Source organism: Carassius gibelio, chromosome B7, assembly GCF_023724105.1.
Source record: "Carassius gibelio isolate Cgi1373 ecotype wild population from Czech Republic chromosome B7, carGib1.2-hapl.c, whole genome shotgun sequence".
Classification (NCBI taxonomy): Eukaryota; Metazoa; Chordata; class Actinopteri; order Cypriniformes; family Cyprinidae; genus Carassius; species Carassius gibelio.
Genome location: NC_068402.1, coordinates 10,650,691 through 10,668,752, shown reverse-complemented (window position 1 = coordinate 10,668,752; position 18,062 = coordinate 10,650,691). Strand labels below are relative to the sequence as shown.

General features: G+C 41.6%; 2 protein-coding genes across 3 annotated transcripts in view; one reads left to right on the top strand and one right to left on the bottom strand.

The window, feature by feature from the left end:
- Nucleotides 1–42: 42 nt before the first annotated feature.
- On the top strand, nucleotides 43–7,867 carry ajuba (ajuba LIM protein). The gene is made up of 8 exons (XM_052562358.1): nucleotides 43–3,597; nucleotides 4,657–4,758; nucleotides 4,887–4,954; nucleotides 5,124–5,186; nucleotides 5,275–5,405; nucleotides 6,382–6,433; nucleotides 6,517–6,585; nucleotides 6,695–7,867. Exons 1-8 carry the CDS (start codon nucleotides 2,094–2,096, stop codon nucleotides 6,824–6,826), a joined length of 2,121 nt encoding a protein of 706 aa, XP_052418318.1. The 5' UTR covers nucleotides 43–2,093; the 3' UTR covers nucleotides 6,827–7,867.
- The window catches only part of acin1b (apoptotic chromatin condensation inducer 1b), a 22,891-nt gene continuing 12,437 nt past the window's right edge, over nucleotides 7,609–18,062 (bottom strand). For both annotated transcript variants that reach the window (XM_052562356.1, XM_052562357.1), the window contains exons 7-17: nucleotides 16,453–16,588; nucleotides 13,971–14,016; nucleotides 13,343–13,470; nucleotides 12,935–13,090; nucleotides 12,224–12,389; nucleotides 11,978–12,123; nucleotides 11,703–11,810; nucleotides 11,115–11,222; nucleotides 10,630–10,987; nucleotides 10,438–10,535; nucleotides 7,609–9,177 (exon numbers count right to left, since the gene is read on the bottom strand). In XM_052562356.1, the coding sequence (XP_052418316.1) occupies nucleotides 8,845–9,177; nucleotides 10,438–10,535; nucleotides 10,630–10,987; nucleotides 11,115–11,222; nucleotides 11,703–11,810; nucleotides 11,978–12,123; nucleotides 12,224–12,389; nucleotides 12,935–13,090; nucleotides 13,343–13,470; nucleotides 13,971–14,016; nucleotides 16,453–16,588 (1,783 nt within the window). In that variant the 3' untranslated portion in view covers nucleotides 7,609–8,844. The remainder of the gene's footprint in view (nucleotides 9,178–10,437; nucleotides 10,536–10,629; nucleotides 10,988–11,114; nucleotides 11,223–11,702; nucleotides 11,811–11,977; nucleotides 12,124–12,223; nucleotides 12,390–12,934; nucleotides 13,091–13,342; nucleotides 13,471–13,970; nucleotides 14,017–16,452; nucleotides 16,589–18,062) is intronic.

Sequence of the window (18,062 nt, the reverse complement as noted above, 5' to 3'; positions counted from 1 at the left end):
GACCGACCCTTAAACACCTTCCGCTTCGATAATAAATGGATCCCTTCATTCCTCCTGTGTACGGGCTCGAGCGCTGCTGAGTAAGCGCTGAAACATTCTCGCGTGCGCTCCAGGACAAGTCCCCACTCGCTTGTGCGCGCTCCCACAAAACCGCAGGAGAAGCTGCAGACGAGACCAGAAGGGGAGGAGGGAGCTCCGGGGTAGGGAAAAAAAACAGGTTTTAAACAAAAGAACAGCACTGGTTCTTTTTAGGGTCTCGGTGGGATTGAATACAGTAACCATACGACAGCAGGTCAGTTGTCACCGGAATTTATGCCACTCGGTAACTATGGAGTAGTGAGAGGCATTTTCCGGGAGGGTAGAAAAGAAAAAACTGTTACATTGTTGCGCTCGCGAAAAGCACACACGCAGCCGACTCACGCTGTCCCAGGGAACTTAGTGATATCCCTCCGCACATTCCACAGCCTAAAGGCACGGCACGACCAATTAGGCCTTAGGGTTGGAAAAACGACACAGAAAATATGTAAGGTCTTCGAACCATTTGCATGTTTACAGGTTTCCGTTTTTTAAACGCTTTTTTTAAAAGTCGAATTAAATTGATTTTTCGTCACGTGTTGCCACATTACGTGTAATAAAACACAAGGTGTTATAAACAAAAGAGAGATGGTTTGATTCATGACTGCATTCTACTTTCGTTTGAGTTTATTGTCTTATTTACAGACAGTTGACTCGTATATATTTAAGAATTAAACCACTCATTCTGAGCCATAAAATGCTTATTTGTCTTTTTGTTTTAGTCATTTGATAAATGTGTGCGATTATGTCAAGGTTGTTTGTGTAAGTCCAAACAGTAGGCTGAACCAATGGGCACAGCCTGTTTAAGAAGTTGGGCGCTATTCATGCGCGCTGCCCGGGGGAAAGGTGTTCCGGTCGGGAAAAAAAGCCACAGAGGAAGAAGAAAGGGGGAGGAAGGGAAAAAATTTGGAAAGAAAGAAGCTGTACGTTGAATATTTTAGCGCAGTTTTCCGGCGTGGAGTGCGCAGTCTGTGTTTATCTCTGCGAATATGTTTTGGTGAGCGCTATGAGAACTTCCTCCCTTCGACTCGCTGCAGCTGGTTTTGTATTGTTACACGCCTTTGAAGACTTCCACTTCTGGGGAATAATGGTCATTTTCTTTCAATCTGGACTGGGCAAAGTGGAAATCCTGCGGGACAACAGGAGGCTTTGATCTGCCTTGTACTTTTTTTTTTTTTTTTTTGCTGAGGAATAAACGCTTTTGAGTTCCCGGATACGGACGGCTCATTTATCTGTAACGTACTGAGAAACTTTTTTAAGTTGCTTTTTTGAAAGCCGCTAGTTGAGTCAGAAAGGGGCCGTGGTGTATCCCATAACCTGTGTGTTTTACTCCGACACAATCAAAGGAAACCGCGTTGGAATTTCTTCAGTATTCAGACTCCTTTCTTTTTTTTTTTAAACAACCGGCAGCGACGTTTATATAAATCCACAAAGAACCAAGTAGTAATTATAAGACTTGCAAGTGGTTCCGACAACAGTGGAGCAGTGTTGCGGATGTGACTGCGAGACTCCAGCGTTTGAATGGATCGGTTCTGCGCGAGTCTGGGAGCGGAATTCAAGACCCTTTGAAGCCTGACGGTAGTTTTCACACGTTCATTTACTCACTGCTGAAGACAAGGCCACAAGTAGCTGCAAAAAGGATCGCAAACAAATGGATGAACATGTTCCTGTTCACACGCATGTTGAGCAAATTTATCACAAGCAAACAGTTTGGAGACAAACCGTTTGTTTTCAAGTCTAACTAGTACGTCATGTAGCCTGCGGAAAATGTCAGTGTTTTTATTTATCTTCAAAGTCACATATTTATTTTTGTAGAACATCAGAAAGTATTATTTGTTTTGCTTTTTTATCGTTATTTTGTTATAACCTTTGGATGTCACGTATCATCTGCTGTTGAAACACTTGAATGATGCTTGTGCCCACACTGTATTTCACTGTATTTATGTAGTACACTATTTAAACTGTAGTTGTTTTCAGGTGGCATCTAAGAGGAATTCAATTCGTACTTTATATTTTATATGATAGTTGATCGTACATTTAAAAACACAATGGAACGTTTTGGCAGCAAACTGAAGCAAAAGCTCAAACTGAGTGACTCTGGAAGTGTCAAATTCAGCAAAAAGAAAAATGACTTGGCCAATGCAAATAACAACAGTAACAATGCTAATAATGGGACCTTGGCCCAGATCAGTGCACCCGTGAGCACCTCTCAGTTCCCGCTCTCCTCTTCCTCCTCTGTAGAGGTGTGCGGCCAGTCAGCAGGAAGACCTGGCAAAGTGGCCGCTTCTCAGAGAATCGCACCCTCGAATACCACCTCAGCTACCGTACCTGAGGATTGCGGGCCTGGGATCGAACATCACCCGTCTACTCTCGCCCCTCTGCGGCGTCGGTCGCCCCATCAGCGAGCATCATGCTATTTACCAGAAGTGGAACGGGGAAACTCGCCCAGAGGTGAATGTGACCCACAAGGGGCGTACAGCCCGAATTCTCGTGAAGCCTTGAAGCAGCGGCGTTATTCTCTAGAGCTTCAGCAGCTCGTTCGCCGCCAGCAGCTTCTCGCCCAGCCTCCTCCGCTGTCGTCTGTACCACCTCCGTACCCGACCCACAGCTCGGCTGCCCGTTCATCCACAGTGGAGCCCAGCTTCCTCCACGAATTAGAGCGCCACAAGCGCTTGTCTCTGCAGGAAGCTCTGTTCTACAAGCGTTTGAGCTCGGGTGGTGAACCTTGGGACATCGGGCGACCTGCTTCCCTCTCGCACCCCCCGCAGAGGACCCATGACAGCAGCATAGGAGGGTTCTTTTTCCCCCCTGCACCAGCGTTGAGCCCCTGCTCCTCTTTTAGCTTACAAGAGTCTGTGTTGGCAAGCCCTCGCTCCAGTTTTGCGAGCAGTACTGCTAGCGGAGGAGGCGGAGGCGGTGGGAGTCCCATGGGAAGTCGGTGCAGCAGTAACCGGACCAGTGGCATTAGTTTGGGCTACGACACCCGCCATACACCTGTGCCCACCCAGCAGCTCCAGCTCTCCTCGACCCAAGTCGGTGGTGCCACCTTTGGTCAGGCGTACTCCATACAGGTGTCTGGGAAAACAGGAGCGCCCCCAATGGAGGTTTGGAGGGACTGTCTCGAAGGGGTGTCGGGAGTTGGAGGAAGTGCACAAGACAGCCGACACTCATATCCACCCGCGCTAAGCACAAACACTGTCACCTTCCACCGAGCAGAACCAGAATGGGGTCCCACTGACCAGCGGGGATCAAGAGGCGACGGAGTGGGCGAGAGGGCAAGACACTCTGACTTGCTAGGAACCCGATACCAGCAGGAGCTCACCCGCCTGCTATTGAGAGATGCTGCCCTGGAAGGAGAAGCTTTATTTGGCGGCCTGACTTTAAAAGAACAGCCCTTGTCTGCCACCATCCTATCCAGCTCCCTATCTACTCCAGCCCCAGGAGGAGCTCCAGGGACATCCCTGGAAGATCAGTTGGCCGGAAGGGAGTCAGTATCATCTGTGGATCGACAAGAGTACTTTGGTGAGATCTCAAACTCATCCAATTTGGCTAGCTTGTTTATGACTAATGATGTGTGTCTCTCTGGCAGTAGGTTGTGAATGCGTGTGATGTGGTGAGATGAGGACTGCTTCGGACCTGCTAAAACATGCAGACATTCTTGGAAGCAAAAAGCAAGACATGAAACCCATTCAGTCAGACCTTAAAAATACATACTAGCCCTCCATATTCAGGCTGTGTCTCTAACTGACCATTATAACTAACTCGCGAGTCATCAAGTGAATATATAACCCCTCCACCCAAGGCTACACAGAATTCTGAACCGACTCCAAAGGCAAAAATATCTTCCTAGAGCGAGCATAGTGATTATGTATGACCCCAAATTACAGGCTCTGTGATACATTGGTCATACCAAAGAGCTATGAGTAATACAGTAGGACAGGCTCAGTTGAAAGGAGGGTTCTCTCTGTGTGTGTGTGTGTGTGAGCGCTTTCGGCTTTCAGCCAGCCACAGTTTGAGTGAGGGTGTGTTCATGTGTGTTAGCGTGCACTAGCGTGTGCTGGCGTGTGCTTGTTTAGCTCAGGTATTTGAGTCCTGAGGGAAGGCTCTCTCACACACTCAATTGTGAGGGTTGGGTGTGTGTTTGTGCCTTCTGTGTGTGTAGCGCTTTGTTGCAACAAGGAAACCTCTCTGTTGTCTGAAAAGCACCTGTGTAAAGTTGAAGACATTACCTCATTCCGACACATTACAATGTCTAATTCCTGCATCCAACAGCCTATTAGTCTTTTTTTCGAGTAATGAAGGGGTTGCGGAGTTCAGATGCATTGATGTGTGTACTGTTACTACAAGAAACAAACCCACTGGCTGGAATTATGGGAGAAGAATGCACCAGTCATGCGGCACAGACACGTATTTTTGAGTCCAGACAGCTCTGCCGTCTGCGTTTTATGTAATTGGTATGATTGGATGATGACCTCATTGTCCTAGATAGCCACTGCAGGTGTATGTGTGTGTTGTGAAGCCTCTGATGCATCTGTTTATAGTGTACTCAAACAGTGTTTGTGGTTGTATTCTTGTTTTCAGGTACATGTGTGAAGTGTAGTAAAGGTGTATATGGTGCAGATAATGCTTGCCAGGCTCTGGACAGTCTCTATCACACCCGCTGCTTCACATGCGTTTCCTGCGGTGAGTTATCAGTCTATAATGCAACACATAAGTCATATAACCAAAGCCAGTATTTCAATACCTCTTCATTTGGGTCTGTATCTCTCATGCTGCTCTGAACAGCTGTCTTATCTTGTTTTTACTTGCAGGGCGAACACTCCGCAACAAGGACTTTTACAACGTCAATGGCTCGGTCTACTGTAAGGAGGATTACATGGTAGGGATGACTTCATGTGGTCTATTTCAGTACGTGTTAAGGGGTTGAAGCTACTCTGAAATGCTTATTTTTATATTCATGTATAAAATTAAAATAATATTTATGAGAAAGATATTATCCAAGAGCACATCTGGTATTCCATCGTTTTCCCAATCTGTCTTCATGACAGTTCTCAGGCTTCCAGGAGGCAGCTGAGAAGTGCAGTGTCTGTGGTCACCTCATCCTGGAGCAGGTAGGTGTTCTCTGCATGAGGTCAGTGTCAGTGTTTGAAGCTTGTCTAGGTTGAGTGTTAACTCTCTCTGTTTGTATGTGTAACTCAGATCCTGCAGGCTCTAGGGAACTCCTATCACCCTGGATGTTTCCGCTGTACAGTCTGCTCAAAGGCTTTGGACGGGGTGCCGTTCACAGTAGACTACCTCAACAATGTCTACTGCGTCTCTGACTACAACAGGTCTGTTAGTGAACCGTGTAACAAGTAACATGCCAACAATGCAATTTGTCTAACATTACCAACTGCTCTTATGCTCTTTCTGCTAGATTTGTTGCCATTTAGGTTTAGTTGCGAGCTAAAGAAAGCTGCAATTTTTTTTTCTTAATAAATAGTGTGGCAACAGTGCAACTGATCTCTTGAAAAACACTCATTATCAAAGTGTTAGAGGCTAATGCATTACATAACGTGGATTATTTTTCTATTTACTGATAGAACAATTGAAAATATGACTATTACCTGTAACATAGTCACTAACTGCAGCACAGTGTCTATATAGTGACACACAGTGCAAACAAACTACTGTTCAGAGCAATAATGGGCATGTCGTGCAAGAGGGGATTAAATTGTAAAAACCTCAGTGGGCAACACTGCCACATAGATGAACTTCTACCTACTGTCCAGTAAGAATAAAAAGAGAAATAATGATTTTTTTTTTAAAGGAAATTAATACTTTTAAGAAAGGATTCATTAAAAATATTGAAAGTGACAAAAAAATAGATTTACTGTGTTACAAAAGATTTCCATTTCAAATAAATATTATTTTGAACTTCCTATTCCTCAAAGGTTCCTGTAAAAAGGAAATCACTGTTTCCACAAAAATATTAAGCAGTTGCAACACTGATAATTATTTTTGATCATGAAGTCACATTTTAGAGTGATTTCTAAAAGATCATGTAACACCAAAAATTTGAAGTTTTTAGTGAAATAATTAAAATTCCATCAAATAGTAACCAATTTATTTGAATTTAAATGTTAGCAGCTAATAGTTTTGCCTGTTGATTTGAATAAACTTATTCACAAAATATATTTTCCTCTAGTCAGCCTTTAATTCCCATAATACCACGTGTTTGTTATCTCATTGCTGTTTGAATGCAACATCCACATCGGGCACATCCAAAACTTTTGCATTTACAAGTTTTTTTTTTTTTTTTTCCAGGCAATTTGCTCCCAAATGCGCTGCCTGTTTACAACCCATCTTACCTGCTGAGGTAAAATGATTCCCTAGTAGTCCAGCAGATGCTTTCAGATCAATTCAGGAGAAAGATTTTGATGGCATTTGTGTGTCTTTCAGGGCAGTGAGGAGATCCTCAGGGTGGTGTCGATGAACAAAGATTATCACTTTGAGTGTTATCACTGTGAGGTGGGTATTATGGAGAGTAGTTTGGATAAGAGGATTGTCATCATTTGCTAGCATACCATGTTATGGCACAGGCTTGTAATGACCACAAACCTCTCGTCCTCTTCTTCAGGAGTGTGGGAAGCAGCTCTCCGATGAGCCTGGATCTCAGTGCTTCCCTCTGGATTCCCATCTCCTCTGCCACTCTTGCCACATGAGCAGAGTGGGCGTCACACATAACCTTCCCCCTCACAACACACACTGAAATGAGAACTAATGTCTCTCTCTTCTATGCCAGCTGTATTTTTTTAAGATATTGAGCGGGAAGAAAATGTTTTCTCTTGAGACTTGAGGTCATGATACATTTCAAATGCAAATCCCAGTCCTGATAGACTACATCACCCCTAGTGGCTGGGAAATGCAGCAACTGAATCCTGCTGAACAGAATATTTCTGAGTTTAAGATTATTTTTGCCTGCTAATTTCATTGCTAGAGGGAGTCGAATGATTACAGAACAGTTTTACTCCCATATCTGCTGTTTGCTGTAGAAAAACAAAACAAAACAAAAAACAAACAAGGGATATATTTTTTTGCTTAACATTTTTCTATATTTAATATCACTAGCAAATATTTTGCACTTAAACTTGTTTAACTATTAAGAGATTTGTAAAAGTGATTACAAAAAGATTAAAAACATTCCTGTATCAGTTTTAATAAATCTTTTCATGTATGAAGTTTTGTTTTTTGTATAATTCACACATTCAATTAAGAAATCAAATACCAACGACTTTTGTTTTTATGATAAAGCACCTAAGACTTACACAATATCTCGAACAGACACACTTGTATATAAGCACATGCAGAACATATGTAATCAGTTTAAGCTTGTGAAAACTTTAAAAAAGTGCTGCAGAATCTCTCATGACCTCGCCGTGTCTTAAATACACAATCTTCAGTCTATTTGATGTTACATTCACTCCAAATGCTGCTAGTTACTGCTGCAGCTATTCTTAGCATTTAAAGAAAAACACACACACACACAACAAATTCCTTCAGTTTGTTTTATTATTGTTTGTACATTCTGCACATTCAAAAAAAAAAAAATCCAAAAACAGAATCTTTTGAAATATATCTTCAAAACTACAACATTAAAATAATATTAAAAGGCCTCTTGCTATCTTCTCTATAAAGGTTAAATTTATACCTTGTCTGATTCACAGAGCTGAACAGTAAACAACTTCATAAGACCAGGTTGGGGGCGCAAAAAAAAAAAAATTATGAGAACAGACGAGGGTGGAGATGAAAATCTAGCAAATGAATCTACAGTGTGGTTCATAGCATTGGATTTCAGTAGTCATTGTAATAATTTTACACAAAATAAAAATAAGAAACCCTCAGTGAGATCAGTGTCGACAGCAGGACCGGCTCTTCAACTCAACAATGGCCAAACATCTGGACAGGGGACTTGATTTAACAATTTGGAAAAATATGAATTGAATCTGGATACAGTGAATAAAAAGAAACGTAATATATATATATAAAAAAAAAAGTCAAGCCCCATAATTACACACTTTTATAAACAACCCACTAGGTAACGCACTAGGTAAACTATAGATACAAAGACATGAAGACTATAGGGTGGCGAGAAGGAAAATCTGATTTATATAGTCTCATATAGTTTCTTTTGACTTTGGTGCTTGTGAGCTATAGACAGCACACCAATACACACACATATCCATAAGATTATTTTGAACTTTGAAAAAAAACATTCAACAGCCCTTCATTATGTTTAGTCCAGTTTCATTTGAGATTTAAGGATAGACGTTTTGACCGTGCTGAGTGCCTGAGATGTGTGCAGATGTGCACAGCGGCGAAACACTGGTGACATTATCACTGAGAAGACAAAATGTTAAAGGGACAGTTCACTCAAACCAAAATGGTCATCATTTATTCACCCTCATGTCGTTTCATGCCGTTTTCCTCTATGAAATGCAACGGGTAAATATTTCCTTTGCTTATTTCAGAGAAACATTTTGTATCTTAACTGATACAAATAAAGTCAATGAGATCCAGTTGTTTCAACTTCCTTGTATGGATGAAAAACCTGAAACCTTCTGTTTTCAGTAAAAAAGAAAAGAAAAAAAAAAGTTAGGAATGACATGAGGGTGAACAGATGATAAAACATTCATTTTTTGGGTGATCTATCATCCACGAGGCATTCATCATCCTTGGAGCTGTCATGTTGAGGACTCTGATCTTCCAAACCCTTCTCTCTCTCTGCACTCAGTGTCGTCTGTCTCTGGAGGAGATGCTACGGCTCTGTGAGCTTCTGCTGCCCCCTGCAGTTTTGGAGTCGCTACCACGGCCCCTGTGGACATCTCTCCTCTTTTCTGCCTCTCTGCCCCTCTCTTTCTCTCTTTCCTTACCTCTGTCTCTCTCTCCCTCAGTCGAACGTCTCACAACACCTGCTCCTCCTGTGTTCCCTCCCTCTCTGTCACGGCCTTTTGCACGCTCTCTACGTTCTTCTTGTTTTTTGTCCTCTTCCTCCTGGAGTTCCTTCCTTCTCTTCTCGCGCTCTTTTATGCGCTCCGCACGCTCCAGAGCTCTTTGTGTTGCCTGGGAAAACAGGGAAGACTTGAATAAGGGGGGGCGGGTGATGGGTTAAGTGGTCTACGTGACTTAGGCTAGAGTAGGGCTGGGCGATATGAAGAAATATATCGTCTGGACGACAGAAAATGTCTATCATTTATATAAGGCTCTATCGTTTACGCCACGATAAGGCATTTACGGCAGAATTTTAGGTCAAGATGCACCTCACGCAACAGCATGCCCATGCACGCTGCAATACATAAACAAACATGGAGGAAGATGGTAGTAGACGCGGTTCAGACCAGGGTAATTCTCAACAAAATGACCAGCCAACCCAAACCGAGGAGCTTGTACCTAAAAGAGGGGTGACTTCTGTTGCATGGACGCCTAAGGGGCCGTTCACATATCGCGCCTAAAACACGTGGAAAACACTAGGCGCGCCGCTTTTTCCTATCTTTCCAAAGCGCTAGGGCAGTTGCGCCCCTGAGGCGTCTGCCTTTGCTAAGGAACCATGACGTCCTCTCTCCATGAAGACGCGGAAATTTCAGCAAAGGATAAATGGATTTGCAGCTCTAAAAATCGCTTGCAGTAGCTCTGCTACTAAATTTATTTCAAAATGGCAATCCATATACAGCTATGATCAGCTGTTCCCTCATCTTAGCTGAGCTTTCAACGTTTTTACGGGAAAGGATGAAGCTGATTGGTTAGTTCTTGTCACATGACCCACGGTGCGCTTGCGGCATTCTGAAAAGTTGAAAGGTTTTTAACTTGATGCGGTGCCGGCGCGCCTGGAAAAAACGGGCGCGTCGCACCGCGCTTCCATTATGACCGCGCATACCGCGCGCCTACATTGGAAATAACGAACTTGAGCGCGCAAAGGACGAAATATGTGAACGGCCCCACAGGCTTTTACCTGTGGCACACCATATAGCCATAGCTCCCACAGATGGAAGGAGATCACTTCTGCTGTTGCCAAGCATATCTACACGGTCGATAATAGCGGGTTGAAATATTTTAATGGCAGGTGTTAACATGACCAACAGTCTTGCTTGAAAAAAAGGTTCTAAATAAAATAAATATTTAGTCCATACTACCTTTATTTGTTTTGTATATCATTTCAAACTGCATTTCCACATTGCAATTTTATATAGACTATTCATAAACTGAATTAAAAGAAAAAATGCTATATCGTTATGTTTATCGTTATCGGATTATCAAATGAGCTATATTGGGAAATGAAATTTTGGCCATATCGCCCAGCCCTAGGCTAGAGGAAGTCATACTGACCTGTTCTTCTGTGAGAGGTAACCAGTATATACAGGGAGCTGCTTTAGTTTTGTGGAATAGGTCATCAAGAAGTTTTACAGGAGGCTCTTCTGGTTTATCTGGAGATCAAAGGGGAAGACAATGTCAAATTAAGCCAAAGTAGAAAGAATATGTGATGTCATTAAACATTTCAAAAGATTTCGTTTTTCTCACCTTTCTTCTCTGTTTTCTTCTCTTTGCTCTTGCCTCTCTCTCTGCGTTTTCTGTCCCGTGATCGTGACCTCCTCGTTCTTTCCCGGTCATCCTTCCCGAAGTCTTTGACTTTATCCCGGTCCCACTCCCGTTCAGAACGAGTCCTCTCTCTCCTCTCCATTGCTCTTTCCCTCTCTGCCCACTGGTCTCTCACAGCTGCAGCTCCTCCATCTCGCTCTTTTGCTCGTTCCTTCTCTTTTTCGTGGTTTGCAGGTGGCAGTGGGTGATGGGCAGCAGGGCGGGCTGAGGTTCCTGAGGCGTGAGGGTCATGACCTTCAACTGCACGCTCACTGGACACGATACCTTTATGGAAGTCCACCTGGAGACCGAACAAAATACAACAAAATGAGAATGGTGTGAAGTTTGATTATAATAAGAGAGGATGAGCATGACTACAATAAAGACAGGAGCAGCAAAGAAAACAGTAGAAACAGATATAGGCAGACCTCATCCTGCTCGCAAAAATCCACACGTAGTACTTTGGGATTACTTGTGGGCCATTTCACACCATGCAGTGCTTCTCGAGTGGCCACAGCTTCTTCTACAGTGGAGTACTGAGAGAATATGACAGATTTGAGGTTAAAAAACAAACTAATGGCATCAGGTGGCACAATATAATTTCACTAATGAATGATGAGATATCACAAGGATAAACAATGCAAAATAAATAACACTACTGCTGAATAGTCTGTGGTCAATAAAAATTTTTTAATTCAAGCCTCTTATGCTCACCAAACCTGCATTTAATCACTCATACAGGCCAAAAAAATAAATTGTAATTGTGAAATCACAAAATATCCACTTAAATTTAAAGCAATTTAACTGATTCCTGCATTTTCAGCAGTCTCTATTTAAAAAAAAAAAAAAAAAAAAGGAAATTTCAATCATTTTTGTTCATTTTATTATGTCCTTTAAAAACAAAAAAGTGTTAGTTTCTTTCAAAAAACAAAATCTTACTGATTCCAAACTTTTGAACTTTAGTGCAATGAAAATATAAATAATAATAAAATATAATAACAACAACAACAACTTACTGTGACGTAGCAGTGAGATTTTATCTTATCGATCCAGAAACCCTCCTCCACCAATGTACCAGTCCGGTTTAACAACTCCTTCAGTTGCCCTAAGGTGAAAGGTCGCACCTACAGAGAAACAGTTCAAATCAGGGGTCAGAAGGGCAACTAAACCTCGAAACTCAATCTAAAAACACAACAGGTGAGCGGCAATATTCGTATGGTCAAATTATTTTTGAATCAAATTAACTCCAACTTCAGTGAGTAGTGAAATGACAACGTGATTTAGTGCTTACCAGGTTGCAGACGTGTATGATGTGGGAGGTTTTTCCACGAGGAGGAGAAAGCTGGCGACCCGTCCTTATAGGGTCATCAATAGTTATGGACACACCTGATTTCTGCTGACTGATGGAGCGTCGCACCAAAGAATCATTGGGAGTGACTGAGAGAGAAAAACAACAATGTATAATTACAATTCTACTTACTACTAAAGTATGTTAAGATTACTTAAAAAATGGAACCAGCAAATCATGAATGGTCACCTTTTTTGGACTCAGCCTCCTGTATTTCCATTAAAACATCAGGGGACTTCTCCGGTTTCTTTTGTTTTTCTGTCTCTCCTTTAGTCCACTTCTGCTCTTCTTCATCATCCTCCTCCTCTTCCTTCATTTCTTTCTGCCCATTCTCGTGTCCATCAGATGGGACAATCTGGACCAAAGATACAAAAAAGGTTCACTGAATAGTAGAAGCAAACCATGAACTTTAAAAGACGATGACAAAATGCTTTTTTACAAAAAGATCCATTCCAAAACCAATAAAGCATTTAACTTTTTAAGAATGATTTAAAGCATGTTTAAGTTATTACTGCAGTACTGTGCCCTGGTGTTCATAGTACCAAAGACAAACCTTTAAGGCACAGTTCACCGAAAAATGAAAATCTGTCAATTTATGAAGCCATACATTTTTCTAAACCAGTAAGAGTTTTTTAAACATAAAAGATGATATTTTGAAGAATCTGAATAAGCAAACAGTTGCTGGTCTCCACTGACTTCCATAGTAAGGGAAAAATAAACACTACAAAAGTCAATAAGGATTCTTTGGTCACCAACATTCTTAAAAGCATCTTCTTTTAATTTAAGCAGAGGCTATTAATTTATACAGGTCTGAAATGACTTGAAAGTTTATTACTGTATGAGCTATCCCTTTATTATTTGTTTTGGCAGCTACAAGTGACAAGCCTTTGTCATGCTCACCTGTGTCACTGTGCGTCTGATCTTGAGACCCTGATCCTCTTCCGGTTCCTCTCGCTCACGAGGCCCAGGTGAGTCTTCATCCCCAGAGAGACGCCCCTCATCTGGGTGAAGCTCGACCACTGCTTCCTGTAGGGGCTTGATGTCTGGAATTAATGTCTGTAAAAGAGTTTTGTAGTTAACATGCCAAGTTAGGTAAAATTACTCTTATGCAGTACTAATACACAAAGCTGGACAGCAGTATGTCCAATGTCTATATATTTAATATTTACAACAATTAAACTTGAGAATACTACATCACTGAACCTGTAACACTGAATTTATTCAAGCAGGCAAGCAGGCTGTCAAAAACAGGTAGTGATTCATCATGTATCTGTTAAGGTAATGTGGGAGCGGTCTTGGATAATTTACCTTCAGCGATTCAGTGGTGATGCTGATTGACGGCTTCTTGGCAGTGACCGCTGTACTAGAACCCCACCTTCTTTTTCTGCTGGCTCCACCCACCGGCTCTGCCTCAGATGACGCAATCTCCGTTTTACCTAGTGCCAAGGAAAATTAAACACCAAATTGCACAACCTAGAAACAGATCCAGCTGTAACGGTTAAAAGAACATAGCAAAGCTTATTATTCCTAATTGGCCTTGTAACTTTTTTTTACTGGTACGGTACTGCAAATTAATTCCGCTTCTTTATGCACAGAAGAGCATGCTTTATTGTAATTGGAATGGGGTTTATTTCAACAATATGCACATCACATGACGTTGCAATGCACTGCTTTCTTTGTAGAACCTAAATAATAGGATGGATTGATGTTGGTAAAATTTAATTCATTTTGCACTCAAGCCAGAATTATTGTTTGCACTTGAAAAAAAAAAAACTTTGTAAGGACAACATCCTGCCCCATTAACAGGTTAACTATTCAGATCGACAGGTTTTAATACTATTTCGTTGTTTTGGAGGAAACACGCCGAATGGGCTACCTGCTAGCTACCTGTCAGTGGACAACGGGACAAAAGTAGTAGCATTTTGAAGACACTTACTGCTCAGGGAGATCTTTCGGGCAGCAAACGATTTTACAGCGGAGCTCTGAAATGAAATAGAAAGGAGGAGAAACAAGATCCCAGTGGATGTGTGGAGGAAGAGCCAGACACAACAGACATTGGGAAAAGGAGGGGAATGAGAGAAAGGAGAAGGGGAAGAACAGATGCACAGCTATCAGTTACACCAATAATGTACAGTTGCATTGACAAACTGAGGCTTTGAGAATCCCATCATTATTATAAGCTTTCTGAACTTTAAAAGTCCCTTATTTTTGTTATTGCTTTAGTTTTTACTTTAACATAACTTCTGCTAACACATGCTTGACCAAATTCCCTACTTTCCCATATGTACTCTAAAATACAGGATTACTAACACCCTCTAACCTCATTATTAACAAAGCAAAAAACCTTCTTTCCACTTTAAGTAATTTAAAAACAAATACATCTTGGGAAAAAGGGTTTTCCTGGTACCATTGACACCTGATTCCTCTCTGGCTTGGCTATGGCCCAACCGCACAGCAGTGCGCACTGTATCTAGGCAACAAAGGTCCAATCAGAGGTGGCTGCTGAGTGAGGGCGAGATACGATCACAATTGAGTGTGCTGATTGACCAGCTGACAGGAACTGCACTGTGTCTCAATAGCTGTTTTTGGCTCTTGTGGTGAGAATTTGTTTAAAATGGTCTTTGAAAAAGTCTTTGAAGTTTTTGTTGAATGTTCAGGAAGGAACGTAAGTCTGTGGCAAAAAACTCCCGGTGTCCACGCTAGCCGGGGAGACGGCATCCACACTATGAAACAACAAGATCCATGTGACGTTTGACAAGCCAAAATCCTGGGTATAATCCGTCAAGGCATTTTATCATTGCCATCAAGTCCTTTGTACACACAGCCTGCCACAGCCTGTCTTAGGTTCTCACTCTGGTGCCGTCCACAAGTTCATCTGGGAATTTGGGTGAGTAACGGCAGAAAGAGGAAGGTTTTCTTTTTCTCAAACAGCCAGGTACAAAGTTCTTTGAAATATTCCATAAAGTCCATTTGTATTGCAAGTCCTTTAAAAAAAAAGAAAAGAAAAAAGGCATGGCTGTCGATAAACTGATGAGACAAATATGGCAGGAAAAACTGCTTGTAGTAAATGAGTCCATAAGCCACGCTTCATTGTCTCAGATTGTTCGACTAACTGAGATCAGTCCACAGGCATGTGAGAAATAGCAGATGTCTGCGTAATGAGTCTCTGCAGATATCAGTTCATTCAAGTACTGAAGTGTGTGCAAAAATAGCAGGGGGCGTCAAGACAGCTGTGTTCCCATCATGTTGACAGGAAGAGTCCATCTGATGCTTGTGTTTGGCCAGTGTAAACGCTCTGAAAAATGTCTCTGTTGGTGAGCATCACTCTTTCTTTGGCATACTACGACTGACACCTCCCCCGTCTCACCAGCTATTTTGGCTTCTCTTAAGCAGTCCCATCAGGAGGCCACATCAGTTTTGTATGACGAGGCAGTGGCCAATGATCCAGCAGGTTCCTTCAGGCTAAGTGTGCAGTGGTGACTCTGGGGGCCTAGCTCAGGTACAGCCGAGACGCTTGGGCATAGCGGGGCAGGTGATGGAGGTGGTAGAGGAGAAGAGGTGGTGGCGGTATGCAGGTACCAGTATGAGCAATGGAAGAGGGGAGGGCACCTTCACAACAAAGCAATCAATGGGATTTTAAACCACAAAACAGTCAAACTACCAGATCCAGAGATAAAGACAAAGGGAACAAGAGTGAGAGACAGAGTGGAAGAGAGAGAGAAATAGCTGGAAGAGAGAGGACAGAGAGAGACTAGAACCTACATCTCAAACTACATGTTGCCAGTCTATCATACTGCGCACTACAACTCAAATACACACTGCGCTGTTTAACTAACACTTAGGGCACACTATGACAAGGACTGTTTTATAAAGGGATGATTTTAGATCTCAAAGGAGGGGTATTAGTCTGAAAACTTTCGAAAAGCAGTTGCCTCTCTAAACTTTTCTAAAGCACCATTGCTAAAAATATTTCATAAAATAAAAATCGTTAATCTCATTAATCACCTGACTAGTTTTAGACCATTTTAACTCATCTTGACATCTTTTAAGCAACAAAAGGATTTACATTAAACACAAAAAGGCATAACATCTAAATGTGTTAAACTGCACTTTTAAAATTAGCTCTGATTCATCCACGCTCACACACAATGAACTCAACAGTGTCTAATTTCACACATTATTAGCCATCCACATCCCCCACACACTGCTGCTACATAGTAAAAAGGAAAAACAGAAGAGGATAATGGCAATAATAGTCTAACATCCAGTCCTACATATAATCTAAAGACAGACAACAAATGTGAAATCACTTTGACTCCAAAAGATTCCCCTAGAACAGCCTTACAAACTTCAGTCATGCCTCCCTATATTTCAGGCTTATGGTTTCCACTGGATCTTCATTCTGTGGGCCTTCTTACCTCCTCTGGGCGGGTGTTGCTGGAATCTGCCCCCTGGTGGTCAGACTGTTGCATAGCACTCTCTGAATGAGAGTGGCCCTCCAGTTCCATGGCAACTTGGCCTGCAGGCTCAGAGAGAGCTTCCTGCTTTACATCCCTAGAGAAAGAGTCAGCGAACAAGAGTAAGGGAGATAGAAAGAGAGTGAGGGGTAAGGTGGCTGAGGCTGGTTGATCTGGGTAACTAACTATAAATAACTGCCTGGCTACATTTTTTGCATTATTGACACACTATTTTCTATTTAATACTGTAAAGTTGCTTTGACACAATCTGCATTGTTAAAAGTGCTAAGTAAATATAAGGTGACTTGACTAAACGACTCTCACTGCCAGCATCACACATACATACATGCATAAGATGATATATGCCATGGTAGAAAAACTTGAAAACATTGAGAGGGAAAAACAAATACATGCGTATCTTGCAATTGGCTGACTGTCATCAACACATTCAAAAAGACATGAAAAAATTAGTGGGTAGGAATTGAGACATAACTGAATTGTTGTACAGCTAGAGACGTAAAAAACTGTGAAGATTAAAAACGGGAATATAAATGCAGTGCATTTATTATTCACAATACCACAGATATGTAGAACAATATATACACATCTCAGTAGGTTCATAAAAATGTATCGTCACCACAGTCTATTAATAATTCAAAAGTTACGATAAAAATCAAGCAAATGGCCTCTTGGAATTATAGAGGTTCTGCTTTCTGGCCCTTGAGCATAGCACAGTTTTCAACACTGATAATAAAGGTTTACTCAGCACTAAAACAGCATATCCGAATGATCTCTGAAGGATCATGTGACACTGAAGACTGGAGTCATGGTTGCTGAAAATTCAGCAGTTCAATCATAGGAATAATTGACATGTTAAAATATTTTAACATGATTACCGAAGTTATTTCAACTTCTTTAAAAAAATATATATAATATATATATAATAGAAATAACCTTACTAAGCCCAAAACCTCTGAAAATTTAGTGTACATTTGATGACCTTCATAACAAACCATCAGCTCTCACAATAACATAAGCATTTAAACACATATAACGGACTTGTCTGAATTATATGAAACACTTATGATGTAAAAAAATGTAAACCATGTAAACCATGGCAAACAAAGCACTGACAGGGAAAAAGATTCATTGTCTCCTGACATCGCCATAACATACAGGTAATACAATCAAATTCATTGTTCAATAGATAACCAATCCCTCTCTCTCACACATAAACACACCTATGCACCACACCTTGACACCGTGGTCTCTAGAGATGCAACAGCCCTAATGCCATTTGCTCTGAAAAACTGCCACAGGATTCTCAGAGCACAAGGCTTTCCCTTTGTATAAAAGCAGTCAACACATGCTGAGGGGAAGGGGGACGGGTATCCAGAGCCCCCGTGGACAAAAAAGCCAAGCGCTTAGAATACTTAACATTTACACATGAATGCGAAGAGGAAAACCTGAAAGACGGCCTTAAACTGAACTACACTGGCCTCAGAGTTCATTTTCCATACATTAAGACACTTGCTAACAGTTAATGAGGAATAATTTATTCAGACTGACTG

Bases quoted from the DNA above. Each gene is read 5' to 3' on its own strand.
- ajuba (XM_052562358.1), top strand. From the start codon at position 2,094: ATGATAGTTGATCGTACATTTAAAAACACAATGGAACGTTTTGGCAGC. The intron at 4,759-4,886 runs GTGAGTTATCAG...TTTTACTTGCAG, and splicing joins CTTCACATGCGTTTCCTGCG to GGCGAACACTCCGCAACAAG. The intron at 6,586-6,694 runs GTGGGTATTATG...CCTCTTCTTCAG, and splicing joins TTGAGTGTTATCACTGTGAG to GAGTGTGGGAAGCAGCTCTC.